General features: G+C 48.3%; 2 protein-coding genes across 3 annotated transcripts in view; one reads left to right on the top strand and one right to left on the bottom strand.

The window, feature by feature from the left end:
• Positions 1–18,950, top strand: part of ANAPC1 (anaphase promoting complex subunit 1) — a 121,478-nt gene extending 102,528 nt beyond the window's left edge. The window contains exon 49 of one of the 2 annotated variants that reach the window (XM_067704375.1): positions 18,232–18,950. The gene's annotated coding sequence lies outside the window, so the exon portion shown is untranslated. Of the gene's footprint in view, positions 1–52; positions 9,766–18,231 lie in introns of those variants that run through there. The other variant, XM_067704376.1, reaches the window with a different exon arrangement.
• Positions 6,257–11,442, bottom strand: LOC137205784 (putative speedy protein E7). Its single transcript, XM_067703951.1, has 7 exons — positions 11,343–11,442; positions 11,058–11,171; positions 10,392–10,586; positions 8,833–8,891; positions 8,392–8,477; positions 7,866–8,040; positions 6,257–6,463 (listed from the first exon to the last, which is right to left on the bottom strand). Exons 1-7 carry the CDS (start codon positions 11,440–11,442, stop codon positions 6,257–6,259), a joined length of 936 nt encoding a protein of 311 aa, XP_067560052.1.
• Positions 18,951–20,880: the final 1,930 nt, after the last annotated feature.

Here is a 20,880-nt window from a genome sequence, read left to right as displayed (position 1 = left end):
ATCCTGTGACAGTGCCAGGCATCCTCATAGTATGATCGATCATCTTAAACAGGAGGAGATTTATACCCTAATGAAGAATTACCCAACATGAAGCCTGCTCTAAATAGAAAAAATAAGAAATTTCCACTACAGAGAGGTCTTCAGAAATTATATTTTAAAATAAAAGTGCAGGGGTTTCCCTGGTGGCGCAGTGGTTAAGAATCCGCCTGCCAATGCAGGGGACACGGGTTTGAGCCCTGGTCCAGGAAGATCCCACATGCCGCAGAGCGACTAAGCCTGTGTGCCACAACTACTGAGCCTGCGCTCTAGAGCCCGCGAACTACAACTACTGAGCCCGTGTGCCACAACTACTGAAGCCCGTGCGCCTAGAGCCCGTGCTCCACAACGAGAAGCCACGGCAATGAGAAGCCCGTGCACCATGACGAAGAGTAGCCCATGCTCGCCGCAAGTAGAGAAAAGCCCGCTCACAGCAATGAAGACCCAACACAGCCAAAAATAAAATAAATGAAATAAATAAATTTATTTTTAAAAAAAGTTCATTTTCACCCAGGATTTAGAGAACATATGTGTGTATCAAGTTTCTGGACCAGATGCTGAGGAAGGGGATTTGTATAAAGGTGTCTGCAGCTTCAGGTTTCCAGTCCAGGAAGAAGGCGGCTCCCTGCTGTCCAGATACTGATGTGCCCTCTGCCTCCTAAATGGCCGGTGGGACCGTAAACTGGTCGAAGCTGCAAGGTCCATCCAGTGATTTCACGTTTCCACACCCTGAATTGTGGGGTTTAGCTTTAAAAGTAAAAATGAAAGCAAATAGAAATGTTTCCATTGAGAGTTTGACAAAAACCCATGTGGTGTTTGCTCCTGCAGAGGGGGCTTGCGTCCGGAAGGCGTGCATCAGTGGTTCTCTTCAGACCTTCACTGTTCCACCTGTGTGCCCGCCCCGGGACTTGCCCCTGTGTGTGAAGCATAGGCAAGGTGGCTGATAGGGAGGGTGAACTGTGCTTCCTTCACACTTAAAGAGTTTTTTCTTCTAATTAAAAAGAAAAGAAAAAAATTAAAATGGTAGGTTATGGAAATTCCATTTGAATCAGGGTATAGAGAACTCAGCACTGGGCAGCTGTTGCTGTCTGCACTCTCCATTGTTTATAACTTCTAAGCTTTTCTCTGATTGAAGAATGACTTGAGTTATTTGCACACGTATGAACTCTCGTGTACGAAGGAGAACAGTCATTGGAATGCTGTCAACAAAAGCAAAAATCAGGCTTTCTAAGGGAGAGAGCAGGATGGAAGATTGCAGATGGTCTGGAAACAGCATTGTCTTTATATTTGGGGCCTCCCGAGGAGCACAGATGATGTTCTGGACAGTCTGCTCCCGAGCAAACACGTTAGGATCATCGCAGAAGTCACTGCCAGCTCTTTGTGGGCTCTCAAAAAATCTTGGGAGTATGGCTCTCACCATCCGGAATGTTTTAGCCTCCTCACAGCCATGGCAGGAAAGAGCTGGGGAAACGCATCCAGCGTTGAGTGTTTTGGCCCAGAAGTGGCCTATGTCACTTCTGGCTACAGCCTGTTGGCGTGAAATAAATTGCTCCACCTTGTACGTGTTCTTTCACAAAGGGGAGAACTAGACACTGGTGAGTACTGGTAATGTCTGTCACAGTATGATTCCTCACTTGTCCATCCATCTTCTCTGCTTACACAGATGGAATGCATGTCATTGCCTCCATAGATGGACATGATTAAAGAAACAGTATACAGTCACACACACACTCAGGTTATTACTGTTTCCCCGACGGATGCTGACATCTGTGCTCCTCGCTCGAGTGTCTTCCAAAGGAGTGAAGGCACGAACTTGTGGGAAGCTCTGAGGCATAGACACCAGGCCTTAGCCGCAGGACACCATTGGTGTAAGCCTCACAGAACTTCTCCTTGGTGCTGCGTAATCTTACTTGAATAAGGCCACTTTCTCACCCTTTGTCTAGAAACCAGCTGACTTCACAGCATATGGAGAGGGGCATGTCCCAGCTTAGGGGATCTCCTGACATCCTACAGGAGGCAGGAAGGAGGGGGGCTCGCATCTCTCAGCCTGGTGGTCAGTGTGCAAACACGCTTGGTGGGAGGCCGGTGAGCCTGCTGGGCTGTAGACAGGCCCGAGCATGGGAGCCAGCATTGGACTGGAAGCCAGAGCCTGTGGGAGCCGAGGCAGGAGTTGTCAGAGGAATGGACTTGTGACAATTCCAAGGGAAGCACATGCCAAAGCCCAGTCTGAGCGACCGGAGTAGGCCAGGCCGGGAGAGGATGTTGGGAACTGGGTGAAACTGAAGGCCGTGGACCAATCTGAGACCAAAGCAGGAAGACTTTGTCGCCTCCTTCATACAGGGTTGGGGGCCTCTCTTCTGGGTTCCCCATCCTCATACTGACCAAATCTTGGGGAAAAATGCCTCACTGTATGAAGATCTCTCCAGTTAAGCAATAGGGGAGGGGACAGGATTTGGTCACCTCTGTACCCCTGTGTCTGCAATTTTTAACCAGCAGTGGAAGGAAGCAGAGGTGAGGTCGGAAAAGCACCCCCTCCACGTGGAGGCCTCTGTCAGCACTTACTGCGCCCGGCAGATACCCACGCTGGTTCCGAAGCTTCCCAGGTGACTTTTCCTGCTTCCAAGGCCAGGTTCCCCCTACTCCAAAATACACTGGTTGCTTCATTACAGTCACAAGCTTCCGAAAAGTCTTTTTCGATAAAAGAAGAGCCCCTAAAACCACATCCTTGATTTTGCCTGTGGATAAGGAAGACTTGCCTGTTCTCCATCCTCTTGCTTTGCTCCATCTTATGTTCTTGAGTGAAAATGAGGCTAGGATGGAAAGTGGGGGCTGCTCAGAGGGCAGGACTTTCAGGCCCCAGACGAGGGGAACCCATCTATCAGGCAGCTGCACCAGAAGCTCCCTCAGTTGGCATCTCGTCCTGCCCCTCGTTCTACAGCTGAGACCCGGAGGCTCAGGGAGGGGTGGCTGGCCCAAGTCCGCACCGCTCCCCATCGCAGCCCAGACCAGCCTGGGCGCCCAGACCACGCTGTTTCTACCCGAGAACCTGGTCCATTACTGCCTTTCTTCCTGGTCCAGTAGACCCTCAGGAAGAGGCCGGTTAAATGTAAGTTACAAGGACGTTGCACCAGGCAGAGTTCATGAACACCTTTAAAAAGCACACACACCGACTCTTCCTTTCTCTGTGCATCTTTGGAAAAACAAAGGCCTTTGTGTAATTTCTTGGAATTAGATTAATTGAATTAGCCTGTGTTGCTTTCTTGGTCATTACAACAACTATCTTAATTAAAAATTTTCTCTTTTAGCTGAAAGTATTTCTTCCATGGTACATTAAAACATGAAGTAGGAAATTTAGGAAAAGAATTAATTTCATACTAAGCTCAATAAAAGCAATGAAAATCTGTAAATAAGCACATGTTCTTAATTTCCGCTGCTTTTACTCCAGTACTCAGGTGTGAAGTGTCTCGCCTTGCCTCTGTAGTCAGTGGCGCCATCCTGAGTCTTATGCACAGGTGCAGGGCCTTGGGACACTGTGGACTGTGTGCTTTCAGAGCCCAGACATGCCAGGTGCTGATCTGTGGAGTCACCTTACTGGGGGACTCATCACAGGGACGGTGGTTGGAAGCTAGTTGGTGCCACTTGTTTTTCTTTCATTGGTGTTTATTTGTGTGCATATCTTTCACTTATCAAGAATATTTTAATTCTGCTTACTGTGCCATTTCAGAGATTAAGAAGATATTTTGGGCAAATGTGTATAACTCTGGAGTTGAGGGAAGAATCCTTAGCAAATCCACTGTAATTAGCATCCCTGGCTGCAGTCTCCTGCCCGGTAAGATCTAGATGAGAGGAGCTCCAGCCCTCAGGCGATGAAATCTCTGCGGGTCCCCAGAGGAGGGCGCAGGTGCTGTCTGGTCACCTCCCTCCACACCCCCTCTGTCGCACTGGTTCACCTGTAGGTCATCCCGTGTGCCCTGTGAGGGGCCTGGATGTCAACTCGGCGTCTTCACCACCTCCTCCTCTCTCCTTAGCCTCCACCTGTGTTTCCCGTATGGGACCAGGTAAGAGTGTGCCGTTGGGAGGTGCCAGCGAGAGATGCCCAGGCAAGGCCGGGAGGTGGGAGAGGAGGCGAAGCCGTTATAGGCGGACACGAGGGCAGATGGTGCATACCTGGCAGCAGGGCGTTAATACCAGCTCTGCCCGGGGGCCCCGCCCTGGAGTTTCTGGAGGTTTGTTGGGGCTTCTTCATCCTCTGCTCCAAAAACCCCTCCATCTGCTTCCCTTTATCAACACCCTTTCTGCTTGAGTTCCTGAGCAGACGCTGTGATGCTGTGTGGGATGTAATGACCCAGATGTGAACACAGCCCGTCCCGAGTCCCCACCGCTTGTTCTCCCCTGGGCTTTGCTTATGGAGTTTCCAGGCCCTTGGTTGTCTCCCCTGAGCTCCCAGTACTGTTCACTTGCCTTTTCCATTATCAGACACTCAGCTGTTCTCTGAAAGCCCCAACTGTCTCTGCAGTCCTGTAATCCTTGCACCAGCTCCCCCGAATGGCACCAGCCTCAGTGCTGCAGCAGCAGTGACCCCCAGAGTGGCCTTGGGTTTCCCCTAACATACTGAGGGGACTCTCTGACTAAAGGAAGAATGGGCGACCTTTTAGCTGAGTAACTGGAACGCCTTGGGGTTGGCCCCATTTGTGTCAGGCTTCCTGGGACGGAGTCACAGGTGTGTGGATGGAGACATAGTGTGGCCCATTGCCCAGTCCTGTTGGTTCTGGGTTTGCCCCTCAGCGGCCACCTTGAGGAGAGAACCAACCCTTAGCCCAGCTGCTTCCACCTTGGCCTTCTGGGGCAGCACAGACTGGGTGTCACAGACTGAAAAGTACCGTGGTCGTTTGCTGATGGAGGTTTTGAGGACTCGAGGAAAATGCTAAACCTTCATGGGATAGAGAGCGTTGAACAACTGTATTGCTTCCTGAAAGGAGTCGGCTTTTTACAAGACTTGACTGTGAGGTTCCTGGGAACCTTACCAGAAATTTCTTGGCAAAATTAGACATTTCCAGGGGAAAAAAAAGAGACGAAGAGCTAGATAGTTTCTGTCTGGCAATTGCAGTGATTACCCAGTAATACTGTGTAGCAGCTGCCCAGTAATAAAACTTCCTACCTAAAGGGGGCTATACGTATAGAGAGCTGTAAACCTGAACATCCCTGAGCAAATCAAGCTGCAGTGGACCAGCCCAGGCCCTGGGATGGCCTTTAATGCTGGACAGGTGCCCCCGGGGCCCCCCACCCCAACCCCAAAGACCTTCTTGGTCTCTCTGAAGGGTTTTGAGCCTTAATTTTCCTTCCCCTGGTGTAAAAATCCCAATTCCTGCTCTCAGTTGAGCATGTCTGTTGGTGTAGCCCTCGCACCTCTGATGATTTAAGGACAAGCTCTTACAAACCACACAGCTGGGTTTTACTTTGTGATTCAATCTGAAGATCTTTTTCTTTTAGTGTTGAGTTCAGATTTACTAATAATAAGGTGTGTCTAGTTTTTATATTTCTGTATTTATACCGCACTTCTTATATTTACTGTGTATCTTTGGTCTGTTTTCTCTGCTCTCAAAATTTGCTGTATTCATGACTTCGGCAGTTAGGATGGCTCATGTTTTTGTGACTGCATTTAACGCTGATGCCTTCGTAGGATTCCTTGAATCCTTCTTTTCCTTACCCGACTTCCACTGTCTTGTTTCCAGCTTTGATAGCACCCTGGCACCTCCCCACCTCTCCCCCAGGCAGCATTCATGAGCCCCTCCCCTGCTCTCTCCCTTCTCTGAGTGTGAAGGTTGGGTTATTTCTGTAATGTCAGAGTGAACGATAGCATACGATTCCCCCCTTCTGTTCCCACTGTGTGTGAGTCTTAGGTCGGCCCACTGATGTTCTCCATGCCTTCCCTCAGTCCTCCGGCTGACAGTTCCCATCTCTCCATTGGGTAAGGCTGCTCTCCAGCAGGTTAGATGCGGACTTCCTTCTCTCTCCTCAGGTGTTTCTCTCCTTCCTGTCTTTGCCTCTTTTCCTCACTACCTTCTAGTTGTTTCTTTGGGCTCTTCTCTGGTTCCTCCTCCTTGGTGGTCCAGGCCTCTTCCTGACTTTCTGTCCCTTCTCCCTTTGCCCATCCTCAGTCTCTGTGGAGGCTCCTGCTCTGGTCTCTTGTCTCCCTTGGGTGCCCCCCTCCATGTTACTGCTAGACCCTTTCAGAGTACTCAGGGGTCAGGGCCTTTGTCAGCTGACACCCACTGGAAGGCTGGGGGGCCATCGTGCCACTGGCTGGTTTCGACACCCCAGGTTCAGGCTGCCATGGTCTGCGGGCCTGAGGAGAGCTGGAGGCCCAGTGCTGTCCCTCTACAGCTGCCTGGAGGCCCTGTGGTGGGGGAGGGAGAGGGGGCGGGAGCTACAAGCAGAGAGAGAAAGTGAGATCAGAGTGGAAGGCAGACCCCCCAGCGAGGAAGCTGTCGGCACCACAGCACAAGGTGCGTGTAGGACAGGGGGTCCGGGAGAATCAGCTGTCACCCTCGTTGCTCTTATGCGTGACCAGATCCAAGAGGGGCCGCGGATATTTTTCTTTCTTTCTTTTCCTTCTTGTAGTAAAAACACTATTTTCTTTCGAATTTTGAGACTCCTGATATATACAGTAGGAATATGTAGTCCTGACATATTCTTGGTCCTCAAATAAAAACCTAGGGGATGGATGAAACTTCATACCCAATTCGGTTTATCTCAGAACACACTTGCCCTGCTTTTCTCTCTCCTTTTCTTTCTCCTGGGGTCAGAATGGGCCCCTGCAATGAGGCAAAGGGCGGAGGGCTCAGCTCACAGGACTGTCCTAGTACAGCCGTCTGCCCAAGCAGGGGGTTCCTTATGCACTTCACAGAAGGTCTCCCTCCACTTCAAGTAAATCCACACATAAAAACGAAATTTAAGCCAAGGAAAACAAATGCTAAAGCATGTGATGCTAGTCAGGTGATCGGTCTGTGCATGTGTCGTTTGTCACGGGCTTCCTCACAGCTCTGCATGTGTTCTTGTTTCCTTTATTATCCAGCGAGCTTATTTGTTCAGAGACTAGAGAGCCCTAGGAGCTCCTTCCGTCCACGTGAGGCTAGACCCTGACACATACTACAGGGACCCAGCTCAGGGCAGCTTGCGTCAAGTGGGAGCAGAGCACACAAAACCTTTGATGACATGTTGGAGTTAATTGTTTTTTTCCCCAAGAGCCACCATGGTAATGGCTCCTTTTCCAGAAAGGATGACCTCAGTGTTTTTCATGTATTTATATTTAAAAATCAACTCAGATCAAAACCCTGCAGAGGTTTTCATTCACTACTTAGATCAGCATTTCCAAGAGTTTTCCTAAAAAAAAAAAAAGAAATTGATATGCAAATTGGGACCTTGTATAGCATGGTAAATGATTCCATAGTTGAATCCATTTGGAGAGTTTTTGTATAAACACAGTAATTATTTTCTGTACCATGGGAGTTCGCAGGGCCCTTACTAGGCTAACAGTGCGTTAAGGGATGCAGTGGCACTTCCAAGTGACCACCAGCCCTGGAGGTGACTGCAGGGCACGGGGTGGGGTTGTCCCCACCAGGAGGCCCAGTACTCACCTGGACCACCTGCAGCCCCTGCTCCACTCCTTGGGAACCTAGGGGACGCCCTGGCGCACCCGACTCCAGACCCAGTGATGTGGGTTCTGGGCCTGGATCTGAAAGGGAAGCACAGCAGGGTGAGCTCCTGGAGGAGGGGCCCAGCCCCTCCACCTCTGGGGGTGCGCTCCCCGGCCCTCATCCCCGACAGACCTCCTCACACAAATCCGGGGTGACCCAGGCTCGGTGCTCCATCGCATGGAAGAATTCCACCTTCAGCTTGAGGAACTCCTTGTAGAGGTCTGGCCAGTGCTCCCTGCCCAGCAGGAACTGGAAGATGCTCCGCTTGGATGTGGGGTTGTCCTCCTCCATGTCGGAGGCGATGTAGCTGCCATCAGAAAAGAGGGCTAGCTGGTCCCAGCCCCCACAAGGACTCAGGCGAGACAGTGGAGAGAGGCTGCTGAGGTCACCCTGGAGGAGCACCCGGGTCCACAGAGGGCAGGACCGTCCTCAGCACCAAGGCTGCTGGGCCCATGCTGTGCCCGGCCCAGGTCAAGGTTCTGGCTGTCACCATTTCCCTGGGACTTTCTACCTCGGGTCCCTCAGTCTCTGGGCAGCAAATGGTATTTCCTGGCTACGTTCGTTATCCCAGGACCTTCCTCCTTGCCTTCCCCTGCTCTGACCATGTGACCCCTTGAGGGCCTTGAACCACCACTGGGGGCCCTCAGGCATTGCTCACAGGGCCAGGAAGAAGTGGATCCTGTTGTAGAGGTGACCAGGCAGCCCGACACGGCCGAAGTACTCCACCACCATGGAGAGCAGGTACTGCGTGGAGACAGAGGGCGGGGGAGGGGCGGCCAGGGGTCGATGGCAGGGCCAGTGTCCTGAGTGGGCCATGCGCCCCACCCCCATCCAGAGGCCAGGTGGGAAAACCACCCAGGGTGGGCCTTGCTAAGGGACTCATGGCCCTTTGACATGTGGAGATGAGCTGATGGGAGGCCAGGGAGGAGATGCCCAAGGGCCGGGGCACCGACAGTGTGTCCTTTCTTCCTTTCTGGCGCCAAGGGCGGGTCTCTCCAGGGCCTCTACTCAGGCAGACACCTTGTCCTCCGTCCCCACCCCCAGGGGGTGGTGACACTGCAGACCCCTTGGTACCTCATACTTTTAGTGCTGTGGGTACCTTGTCGGACACTTTCAGGAAAATATCAGCTTCCAGGAAGCTCTGGATAACAGGGTCCTCTGTAAAGGAAGGGAGACGTGATGAGGGCCTCGGAGCAGCCCTTCCGGGAGCAGCGAGCCTGGGGCTGTGGGACATTTCACAGGGAGGAGGAGAACTGGAAACTTCTCCCAGTTCCTCTGTTTCAGGAAGTAGAGGCAGCTCTCTTTCCCCAGGAAGGCTCAGAGCCTTAGCAGTGACAAAGCTCTTCCTTCCATGGACCCAGGGAGAGCGAGTCTCAACTGTGGGGCAGGGATTTTGCTATTGTTATTTAATCTTCAACACATGGGTGGGTATGTGTGTTTCATAAAGAGATATGACCTGGTTCTCAAAGTTTAACATAACTTTCCTCGAGCCAAAGCTTGGGTGTGGCCTTGGGCCTCTGGGCACTACATCCCTGTCACTTCGTCATACTGTGACTGGGCAACGCTTTCCTGCCCCACCTGATAACTGAGCATCCTATGTGAGCAGTGGAGAGTTCATACCCTCCTGGGCGGGGGTGGGGGGCACTGGGCATTCTACCGTCCTTCTCCTGACCCCCTTCACTTCCTGCTGATAATGACCTGGCCTCCCCTGGCCCCAGCAGGCTCATCTGGGAGTAGAGTTGTCCTTGGAGGTGCCATTTTCCAGCGATGGCCTGAGAACGCCAGGTCCTCCTTGTCTTTCACACCTTGCCCCGGACAATGGCATTTACCCAGACGGGAGGATGGAGGGGTCATGGATCATTTCGCCCTCCCTGAGCCTTGTCCAGGCGGCCTGGCTCCCGGAAGGGCATTGCTTTCTGTGATGATGAAAATATTCTGTAGCTTGCTGTCCAGTACGGTAGCCATTAGCCATGTGTGGCTACTGAGCTTATGAAATGTGGCTGGTGAGAACCAGGAACTGAATTTCAGAAGTTTATTTTAACTCACATAGAGTTAAATTTGAATAACTGCATGTGGCTAGTGGGTGCTGCATTGGACAGTGTCAGCTCCGTGTCGTCCCCCAACCTGCCACACTCGGTCCTGCCTCTGGTCCTGGCATCACCTTCTCTGCAGACCTTCCCTGAGTATCTGTCACAAAGCTCTCCGACTCTTGCTCACAGCCCATCTCTAGGTGTCATTGCCTTTTCCTTCTCTGTGTTTGTCACTGGCTGAGAGCAACTTCTGTAATTTTTTTTGGTCTCCTCCCACTCTGAGCATAATGGCAGCGAGATCTAGTTTGTCCTTTCATCACTGATCTCTAAAATCTTAACTGGAGGGAATAAATATGGGCAGGGGATTCCTCCCTTGATTTGTCCTAAAATGTCTTGATAATTGAACAGTCAACCGTGAGTCCTTTTTTCCCTTCTCCCTCCAAGAACTTGTCTCAGATGAAAACCCATCAGCACCGCAGCAGAACTGTGGAAACAGAGTGATCTGCTTCTGTGCCACCTGGACACCTCACAGCTCTGAGCCCCAGGGGGAGCTTTGGCTATGACCCCAGAGCCTCTGGGATCCTCGGTGTAAAGGGGACCTGACACTCCACTGGCTCAGAGCACAGACCCAGAAGCCGGTAGAAGGCCTCTTGGTCTTCTGGACGATAACTGGATCTTCTCTTGCTCATCCTGAGTTTCGTCCCCTCAACATGATTGACAGTCCACATGCTCCTCCTCTGACTGCTCTTCTTCCAGGACGTCAGCTCGGAGACCACTTCCGAGAGGGTGGGGTTGGAGGCCAGGGGGCTGCTCTCCTGGGTGGCTGCAGGAACAAGGCTCTGTGTGAGCACAGACCTGACCCACCTGGGAGGTCCTGAGTCTTCCCTTGCAGCTCACCCTGAAGGTTGAACCCTGCCTCCTGAGGACAAGACAACAAGTGGTTACTCAGCAGTAACTGATGTTCTGTTCAGGGCCGAGGAAGCTGAGGACACCACACCTCCCTTGACATACATCAGTCTCTTCCTCTTCTGGCCTCGCATCCTCCTGGTTCTCTGCTCAGAGACAGCCTCTGGGGGGGCAGAACTGGAGGCCAGAGGGCTCCCACCCTGAGCAGCTGCCAGGAGAGAGGAAGGACCCTGTGTGATCGGGGGAGGGACCCACCTGGGAAACACTGTGCTCTTCCCTTCTCACTCACCTTGAATATGTTGCATGTGACATCTGAAGTGATAAGAATGACCATCACCCCCTTTGCACTTTGTCTATAAAGGAGGGTAGGAACTGAATTAATATTTACCTTCTTTTGCCAGGGGAAAACTGCTCTCCTGTGCCTCTTTCCATGGATCTTTCTGTGTGGGGGGCACCTCTATGGAGACATGTGAAACTCTCTGGTCATCGATGTCTTTAATAACTACAAAGGTGAACAAGATAGTGACCTCCTGTCTCACCCTGGACACCCTTTCCCCTGCCCTGCAGACCCACACCCATGAGAGTCCAGGGAAGAAGAAGTGTTGCTGGAGCCATGATGATCTATCACCTTCATTCATTCAGAGAGCGGGGATAAGTGAATGACCACACACACCTGGCTTCCCTTCCATGCGCTGCTTTTCCTCTGCCTTTCTTGCTGGGTCCTGTGGGCTTGCAGCCGTCTCTGAGGCAGCCGATGTGGAGCTCAGAGGCATAGTCTATCTTTTCTGGGTACAAAAAATGGAAAGAAACCAACTTGATTCTGACCAGGCCACTTCTTTCCGCTTAACCTGCTTCTTCTGAGACCTAATAATAATTAAAATGGCAATGACATTAGCTAACAGTAATTGCTTAGTAAACTTCAGATATTGATTAGTGCATTGGGATTACCTCATTCAATCCTTACAAGGAGGTGTGAGGTAAGGTGTATAATTTGCCTGTTTACAGATGAGGAAATGCTGACCTAATTTGTCTAGGATTTGCTCCTTGACCGTGGCTAGAGCTCTTTGGACTTGGGATTAGAACTCGTGTCTGAGCGGTGCTCAGGGGAAGAAGGCTGGTGGCAGCCACAGTTGAGCCTCAGTCACATTTCCATTAGGGTTGAGCTGGGCCTCCTTACACGCTTATGTCATCAGCTCTGCCTAAATATCTCTGTGAACCACTATAAAGTTACAGCAATCCAACCTGGCAAAAATCTGACCAGAGTAGCCCAGGCCTGTCCGAAATGGCCCTGGAAGCTGACTGAGGCAGTTCCACCTCAAGAAGGCCAGTGCCACCTGCCGCCTCTGAGGACAGTGTTCCTCCTGGGTGACAAAGTGTCCACACGCTCCCGGGGCTCTCAAGGTCGAGTTCTCTGTAGAGTCGCTTTACTGTCTCTTCTCCTTCCCCCATATTCATTTTGTGCTCCTTTTGCCCACATCCCCTCCTGTTCTCTTTTCTCCCCAAACTCGAGACCTATTTGTATTCCTACTGCATCCCAGTCACTCATCTGGAGGTTCACAGGTGATCCCTTCCACATCCCCTGCGACAGCTTGGAGGAACATAGTTCAGGATCCAAGACTCACCTTAGTACAGAAAAGAGTGACGCCCACCCCAAGTAAGCACCTGGAGGCTCCCTCAAGATCTAGGCCCTCACTGTTACCCAGAACGCAGCCTCACAACGGCGTGAGAAGAGCACTGACTGTAGCCAAGTGTTCGGGATCAAATGGCTTCCGAGATTCTGGCCCTTACTATGAGTCACTGATGACATCACACCATTCCACCAGAACCTGCTCTTTGGTTTATAAAAGCCTCTCAAGGAAAAGACTGTGGGCCTCAAGGAGGAAGGAGTTAGTGTCCCAGCCTGAACACTGGGATCACTTCCTCTTACCCCAGTATTACCTCTGAATCTCATCTTGTGTTTCATCTAACCAATTAATGATTCCAAATGAAAGTGATTCATCCACATATCAAAAAATCGAGAAAATTAAAAGTTAATATTCATAGGAAAGTTATTAATGTTTATTTATTTGATATTTATTTATTAAACATCTTTATTGGAGTATAATTGCTTTACAATGCTGTGTTAAGTTTCTGCTTTATAACAAAGTGAATCAGCTATACATATACATATATCCCCATATCTCCTTCCTCTTGCGTCTCCTTCCCAATGTAGTTTATTTTTACTCCCTTCTGATTTGTGTTTAACTATGATTATATTGAGATTTAAAAAATTAACTTTTTCATTTTGAGATAATTGTAGATTTATAAATGCAGTTGTAAGTAATGACACATCCTGTATACCTTTCCCCAAATTTCCTTCAGTGGTACAAAGTTGAATATCTGTAGCACAGTATCACAATAGGAAATTGGCATTGGTACAACCCATTGACCTTATTCAGATTTCCCCAGTTTTATATGCAATCACTTATGTGTGTATTTAGTTCTATGCAATTTTATCACATGTGTACACTCATGTACACCACCACCAAGGTACAGAACAGTTCTAAGGATCCTTCATGCTACTTTTTTATAGTATCTCCATCCACAACCCCTGGCAACCACTATTCTCTTCTTCATCTATATAATTTTGTTATTTCAAAAATACATAAACGGAAACAGATAGTGTATAATCTTCTGATCTGGCTTTTATTTTTAATTTGCATAATTCCCTTGAGAACTGTTTAATTTGTTGCATAAATCAATAGTTTATCCCTTTTTATTGCTTAGTAGGAATCCATGGTTCTATGGTCAAGTGCATATTTAGTTTTGTAAGAATCTGCCATACTCTTCTAGAGTGGCCCTATCATTCTACATCCCCACCAGGAATGTATCAGTGATCCACTTTCCCCACATCACTGTCAGCATTTGGGTTATCACTTTTTATTTTAACCATATCTCGTTGTGGTTTTAATTGGCACTTCCCTAATGATATTCCATAATGATATTGATTCCATGTGTTTATTTGCCATCTGTATATCCTCTTTGGTGAAATCTCTGTTCATGTTTTTTTCTAATTGAACTACTTCTTTGCCGTTGAGTTTTGAGAGCTTTTTATGTATATCCCAGATACAAGTCCTTTGTAAGATACATGGTTTGCAAATATTTTCTCCCAGTCTATAGCGTATCTTTTAACATCCTCTTTTTTTTAACCATTTTTTTTCTTCTGGTTTTATTGAAATGTAATTGAGGTACAACACTGTATAAGTTTAAGGTGTACAGTATAACTACTTGACATATGTGTATATTGCAAAATGGTCACCACAGTAAGTTTAGTTAACATTTATTACCTCATATAGTTACAGAAAAATTTTTTCCCTGTAATAAGAACTTTTAGGATTTACTTTCTTAGCACCTCTCAAGTACACCATACAGCAGTGTTAATTATATAGTCACCATGCTGTACGTCACATCCTCAGGACTTATTTCTTTTATAATTGGAAGTTTACACCTTTCGACCACCCGCAACCATTTCACCCGCCCCCCGCCCCAGTCCCTGCCTCTGGTAACCATCCGTCTGTTCTTTGTTTCTATCAGTTTTTTTTAAACTTTATTGAAATATAGTTGATTTACAATGTTGTGTTAACTTCTGTACAGCAAAGTGATTCCGTTATACATACATATATATATATACATACATATTCTTTTTCATATTCTTTTCCATTATGGTATATCATAGGATATTGAATATAGTTCCCTGTGCTATACAGTAGGACCTTGTTGTTTATCCATCCTATATATAGTAGTTTGCATCTGCTAATCTCAACCTCCCAATCCATCCGTTCCCTACCCCGCTTCCCCCTTGGCAACCACAAGTCTGTTCTCTACGTCTGTGAGTCTGTTTCTGTTTCGTAGATAAGTTCATTTGTGTCATATTTTAGATTCCACATATAAGTGATATCATATGGTATTTGTCTCTTTCTGACATACTTTGCTTAGTATGATAATCTCTAGGTCCATCCATGTTGCTGTAGACGGCATTATTTCATTCTTTTTTGTGGCTGAGTAATATTCCATTGTATATGTGTACCACATCCATTCAACTGTTGATGGACATTTAGGTTGCTTCCATGTCTTAGCTATTGTGAATAGTGCTGCTGTGAACATAGGGGTGCATGTATCTTTTTGAATTACAGTGTTATTCGGATATACGCCCAGGAGTGGGATAGTGGGATTGCTGAATCATATGGTAACTCTATTTTCAGTTTTTTGAGGAAACTCCATACTGTTTTCCATAGTGGCTGCATCAGTTTACATTCCCACCATCAGTGCAGGAGGGTTCCCTTTTCTCCACATCCTCTCCAGCATTTGTTATTTGTAGACTTTGTTTGTTTGTTTTTGTTTTTTGGGCTGTGCCGCATGGCACCTGGGATCTTAGTTCCCTGATCAGGGATCAAACCTGATCAGTGCCCTCTGCAGTGGAAGCACTGAGTCCTAACCACTGGACCACCAGGGAATTCCTATTTGTAGACCTTTTAATGATGGCCATTCTGACTGGTGTGAGGTGATACCTCATTGTAGTTTTGATTTGCATTTCTCTAATAATTAGCAATGTTGAACACCTTTTCGTGTGCCTATTGGCCATCTGTATATCTTCTTTGGAGAAAATTCTATTTAGGTCTTCAGCCCATTTTTTGATTGGGTTGTTTTAAACTGCTTTATTGATGTATGTTACATAATATTCACTCATTTTAAACATACAATTCAATGAATTTTAGTGTATTTACACAGAGTTCAACAATCATCACCACAATCTAATTTTGGAACATGTCCATCCCCCAAAAAGATCCCTCCCTCCTTGCAGTCACTCCCCATTCTCACCTCCAGCTCTAGGCAACCACTACTGCATGTCTGTTTTTTTTTTTGTTTTTTTTTTTTTACTGGGGATTGGTAGAGAAATCAGTTTGAAAAAAATATTTCATTGCTAAAAGCCGTTTGAAATTTACTCATTTTAAGCTCTTTATTGACAAATGAGAAAACAGTGGCCCTGAAAGCACCAGGGTCTAGCCCAAGACCATACATAAGCACTACATGGCAGAGGCCAGATCCCTTGAAGAGCATTCTTCCCACTGGGAACCTGGGTGCCAAGCTTCGGGGTGGAGTGACCGCAGGTTCTGCTGTGGTTCCCTCTGATTGGTGCCCCATGAGAAGTGCCCTGTGGGTTCCAGAGCTGAGGGAGACAGGGGCGGCATCTTCTCCCTCCGAGACACTATTCCTGACTCTGGTTGGGTCTGTGGTCTCCACCCCTAATTCCAGCTCATTGAGGGGTTATCCTTGAAGCCAGGGCTGCCCGTCAGCTTGGTGGCTAGATTCCTGCTTCCTCCATTCTTCAGATTTCACACCAGATAAGTTTTCTCCTAGTGAGATGTGACTCTTGGAGGGCAATTTTTTTCTTCTTCTTCTTATTTTTTTTGCAGGGAGCGGGGAGTATGGTGAAGGGAAAGGGAACAGGAGCTTCTTTATGGAGTCTCTGTATTCTGGAAATTTTTATGTCCTGGAAATCTCCAGCATACATGGGGTGGGGGGAGGCAAGTTTGGCATTGTCACTAGCGTGGATTCCACCACAGATGTCTTCTGGGACCAGTCAGCAGCACCACAGTGAAGGCAGCACAGAGCTGGAGGCCTAGAGGGTGCCAGAGGGCACAGTCATGGGGAGTGGCTGTCACCCACCCCAGTTCCACATGTGGGCTTAGGCAGGGGACTCTTAACTCGCGGGAGTCTGGGTCTTACGATGTTTCAAAAGAAGCCAGAAATTAGATTTTTTTAATGTGAAATCTTCCAAATTTTTAGCAATGGCAATAAATTAAAAAAAAATTGAATGCCATGTGGAGGGCACACAAGGACGCATCAGCTTCTGAGCCTGGCCAGGGGCTCTGCTCTTCAGGATTTAGCTCTGAGAACCGCTAGCAGGGGATCCCAGGGTGGGTGGGGGGATAGGGGGCTTGACAGAGAGTATTCTCTCTCTTCTTTCATTTCCTCAGGCCATGTCTATGCAGGACTAAATCGAAGGGGTCACGCTTTTCGTTTATTATTAATTTATTTTTGGCTCCGCTGGGTCTTCGTTGCTGCGTGCGGGCTTTTCTCTAGTTGCGGCGAGCGGGGGCTGCTCTTCGTTGCGGTGCGTGGGCTTCTTATTCCGGTGCCTTCTCTTGTTGCGGAGCACGGGCTCTAGAGCGCAGGCTCAGTAGTTGTGGCTCGTGGGCTCCAGAGCACAGGCTCAGTAGTTGTGGCTCAGTTGCTCCACGGCATGTGGGATCTTCCTGGACCAGGGCTCGAACCTGTGTCCCCTGCACTGGCAGGCGGACTCCTAACCACTGCGCCACCAGGGAAGTCCCTATGCTTTTCCTTTAAAACATTCCCTCTTTCAACTTGCCTGTGACTTGGGTGTTAAGTAGGGTGCTGATGGCCGTGGAGCTTCCTGGGATCATTCTGGAGGCAAGGGGAGGAGAGGTGTGTCCTCCCTGCCTCCCTTCCTGGTGGTGTCAGCTCTCCGAACTTGAGGGGGGAGGGAGAGGAGGCTATCTTGGTCTTCCAGTTAAGTGTTCACCTCTGTTTCCACCCTTCCTGTGATGAGAAGCTCTGCAAAGCTCGTTTCTTTTCCCGTGTGGTGGTAATGGTGGTGATGCTTGTGGTACCAGCCTCTGTATCCCGTCTTTATGAGACTGCTAGCAGCGAAGTGCAGCTGGGCTCTGTCTCTGGCTGCTGATGCTGGGAAGATGTCTGTGGGTTTCCTCCACTCCCTCTTCCTTGACAGGGTGTGAGCTGCGAACCCACCTGGCTTTCTCTGTGGGTGTTGGTGTTGGTGGTAGGATGTTGGCTGTTCTTTCCACTGCGGGTTTGCCGCTGTGCGTCCAGGAGGGGGTCAGGAGGATGATTCTTGCATGGCCTTTTGAAGAACACAGTAGACTTTACAGTTTTTTTGTGGAATGGACGCCAACATTCATGTTCGATAGAGGTCGCTGCTGTAGCTGCACGTTGAGAAGGCAACCAACTTTGCTGAGACACACTATTAGGGATTATGAGGGCATCCCCACCATGCTCTCGGCTGACCAGGTCATATTCGATTACTGAAATTAGAGGAGGCCTTTGTTAGGGTTACACCGTCAGCAGCAGAGGAAAAACCATGAACTCAGATAGGTAAGCAGAATGGAAACATATCCCGTGGGACTTGCTGTTTTCCCCAGTGTGGGTCTGGTGCCGCCCCCACACTGAGAGGCAGGTGTCCTAGATTCAATCTGAGTCACTCTGGACGAGGTAGGTATGCCTGTGATTCTGAGGGTACAGTAATATAATAACCATGGACATACCTTTGTGAACTACACAGCAACCATGCATGTACATGTACCATTCTCCCAGTACGGACTAATGACTTAATGACTTTGAACAAAGATGTAGAACAAGTATAGAAGCCGCAGTTTAGACCAGGAGGGTAATTGCTGTTCCTCAGCCTTAGAGCTGAGTAACCACATCTCGCTCTGGAATGCGCCCAGGGACCCAGCACAATACTGTAAATTCATCTCTTGCAGTGGGTGGATGGTGTAAGCCGGATGCTTTGACAAGATTTGGAGACTGTTTTAAATTGTGAATGGAGATATGTTGGATCCACCGGATGGTACTGAAGTCAAGGAGGAGAACTCCACAGACGATGATCCCAGACCCCACAGCTGGCAGTCTCCTCGCTGTGCCGGGCACTCCCTGAGCACTGCCCTCAGATGACCAGAGCTTACGGAAGCGCTTGCAGCGTTGACCTGGATTGTGAAAGGTTTGGGGGAAACCTCTGTTTCTTCTCAAGAATCTTGAATCACCCCTCCTCTCTCCCGTCCCCACTCTCCTGGTGCATCTGGGACTAACAGCTGTTAATGTATGACCCCCAGAGTGTGGGTGGAAGCCAAGTGGAGCAATCCTTTTTGGCCTGTGCATCTCTTGTCTCGCTTCTTCACTTAGCTGGGGTCTAGCTGGAGTTCTTGATGAGACAAATCTGCTCTGAGCCTTTTGCTCAAAGAGCCCCTTTTGTACACTGGGTGCTCACCTTCTTCCATTGTGGGGAAAGGAGTAGCTTAGTTACTATCTTCTCAGCTGGGCAGCTAGAGGAAATACTCAGAGTTCCCAAGTAGAGGTGTCATGGATTTGGCTTTGAGAAAGAGCTTGGAATTGTTCTGCGTATTTTGGGAACATTTAGATAACATTTCCTATTACATCTTTTGAGAAGTTTTCTTTGCTCTGAAGTTTACTTTATTTGATATGAATGTAGCCACTCTGTTTTCTTTTGACTCATGTTTACATAGCATATCTTTTTCCATTCTTTTATGTTCAACCTACCTCTATTGTTATATTTGTTAAGTTCTCTCTTTCTTTTTTTTTTTTTTTTTTTTTGCGGTACGCGGGCCTCTCACTGTGTGGCCTCTTCCGTTGCGGAGCACAGGCTCCGGACGCGCAGGCTCAGCGGCCATGGCTCACGGGCCCAGCCGCTCCGCGGCATGTGGGATCTTCCGGTACCAGGGCATAAACCCGTGTCCCCTGCATCGGCAGGCGGACTCTCAGCCACTGCGCCACCAGGGAAGCCCTTGGGGGCTTTTTTGTCTGCACCCATTGAAGCCTCTAGTTTGCTGGCTTCTTCAGCCCAGTCTGAGATATAAGAAGCCATGAAGAAACCTGAAAAACTTACTGCCATGTTGTTCCTCAGGTCCTGGGGTCCTTACCCAATCTGCTTTTTTCTCTCCACCCTTGAGTCTTCTCATGTTTCATATATAATATCCAGGTGTTATCACTGTTCTTAGCAGGAAGAATAGGGAAAAGTTCATCTACGCCATCTTGTTTGTAACCAGAGGTCCAGGACAGTAACATTTTTGTTGCGGTTACATTTTGAGTTTCTAGCCTTTATTGTTATTATTAACAAACTCTGTTCAACACAGGAAGTGGTTTCCCTGAAAGCTGCGTTCATAAATGCAAATTATCAGCAAATTAGGAAGAAAAATGCAAACTGAGAGTGCTTCACGTACACTTCTTTTCCTTTTCATTCGATCATGTTTATACCTAACAATTTTGAAAACGAAGAGGTGACATTAAGCACATTCTTCTATCCATGAAATCAGAAGAGACTATAAGATGCCTTTAAAGAAAAGTGAAGCATAGAACACTTCTCAGTAATAAAAGAAAATTATTCTGTAATAACTCACAGAATATGAGAGAAAAAAGTCAATCTCAAAGGTTATATATTGTATGGTCCCATTTATATAGCATTATTGAAATTATAGAGATGGAGAAAATAGTAGTGGGCAGAGCTTAGGGCTGAGGGTAGGAAGTGAGAGTAGGAAGTGAGGGTAGGAAGTGAAGTGGCTATTAGACAACATGAGGAATCCTTGTGATGGGACTGTTGTGGATGTTGGCTCTGCTGGTGGTCACACAAATCCACACATGTGATAAAATTGCACAGTACCACACACACGCACAAACAACTGAGTGAATGTAAAAGAAGTGAAGTATAAATAAGGTGGATGGATCGTAATAATGGCAATCTTGTGGTTGAGGCCAGACGCACCAGAGACCTCAGAACTCCTCTCCTGCTGGGGATATTGTGCTGTAGTTACGCAAGTTGGTACCATGGGAACCTGGGTAAAGGACCTACGGGCTCTCTGTATTATTTCTTACAACTCTATGTGAATCTACAATAGTTTCAAAATTGTAAAAGTTTTAAAAAAAGAAAGCAAAGAATTGTGCTGTTTTGTACTTTCTTCCTCTGCAGACTTCCCTTCCCTTCCCTGGCGCAAGCAAAGAGGAGATGGCCAGCCTAATTTGGTTTCTGCTTAATGGTCTCGTGTGCAGAGAGACCCATTTTTCTCACTAGTGTAAGGGCTGGTTGTGTTTTGCGATGAGCTGTTTGGGTTTTGATGGGGTGAGGTGGAGTTGGGACTGGGAGATTGACTTCTGCAGGCACAGTTGTTCTCCCCTCTCTGTCCTCAACACCCTCCTGAATAGCTCGGATTATTTCCTCTGTGCAGTCCCGAGGCTACATCCCCTGAGACCGGCTCTGCACAAAGATGCTCAAGGCCACACACTCCCCAGAGACCTCAGTGCCGCCTCTCCTGCTGGTGGAGAGCAGAAGACATGTGAGTCTTCCATGGAGGCCAGCGTTGCAGGCAGATGTGGCCTCTAGGTCTCTCTTGTGATGCTAAGGG

Source organism: Pseudorca crassidens, chromosome 14 (genome assembly GCF_039906515.1).
Source record: "Pseudorca crassidens isolate mPseCra1 chromosome 14, mPseCra1.hap1, whole genome shotgun sequence".
Classification (NCBI taxonomy): domain Eukaryota; kingdom Metazoa; phylum Chordata; class Mammalia; order Artiodactyla; family Delphinidae; genus Pseudorca; species Pseudorca crassidens.
This window is presented reverse-complemented; position numbering and strand designations above follow the sequence as displayed.

Bases quoted from the DNA above. Each gene is read 5' to 3' on its own strand.
- LOC137205784 (XM_067703951.1), bottom strand. From the start codon at position 11,442: ATGCCTCTGAGCTCCACATCGGCTGCCTCAGAGACGGCTGCAAGCCCA. The intron at 11,172-11,342 runs GTGTGTGTGGTC...TCACCTTTGTAG, and splicing joins GCGCATGGAAGGGAAGCCAG to TTATTAAAGACATCGATGAC. The intron at 8,041-8,391 runs GTGAGCAATGCC...TTCTGATGGCAG, and splicing joins ATCCACTTCTTCCTGGCCCT to CTACATCGCCTCCGACATGG.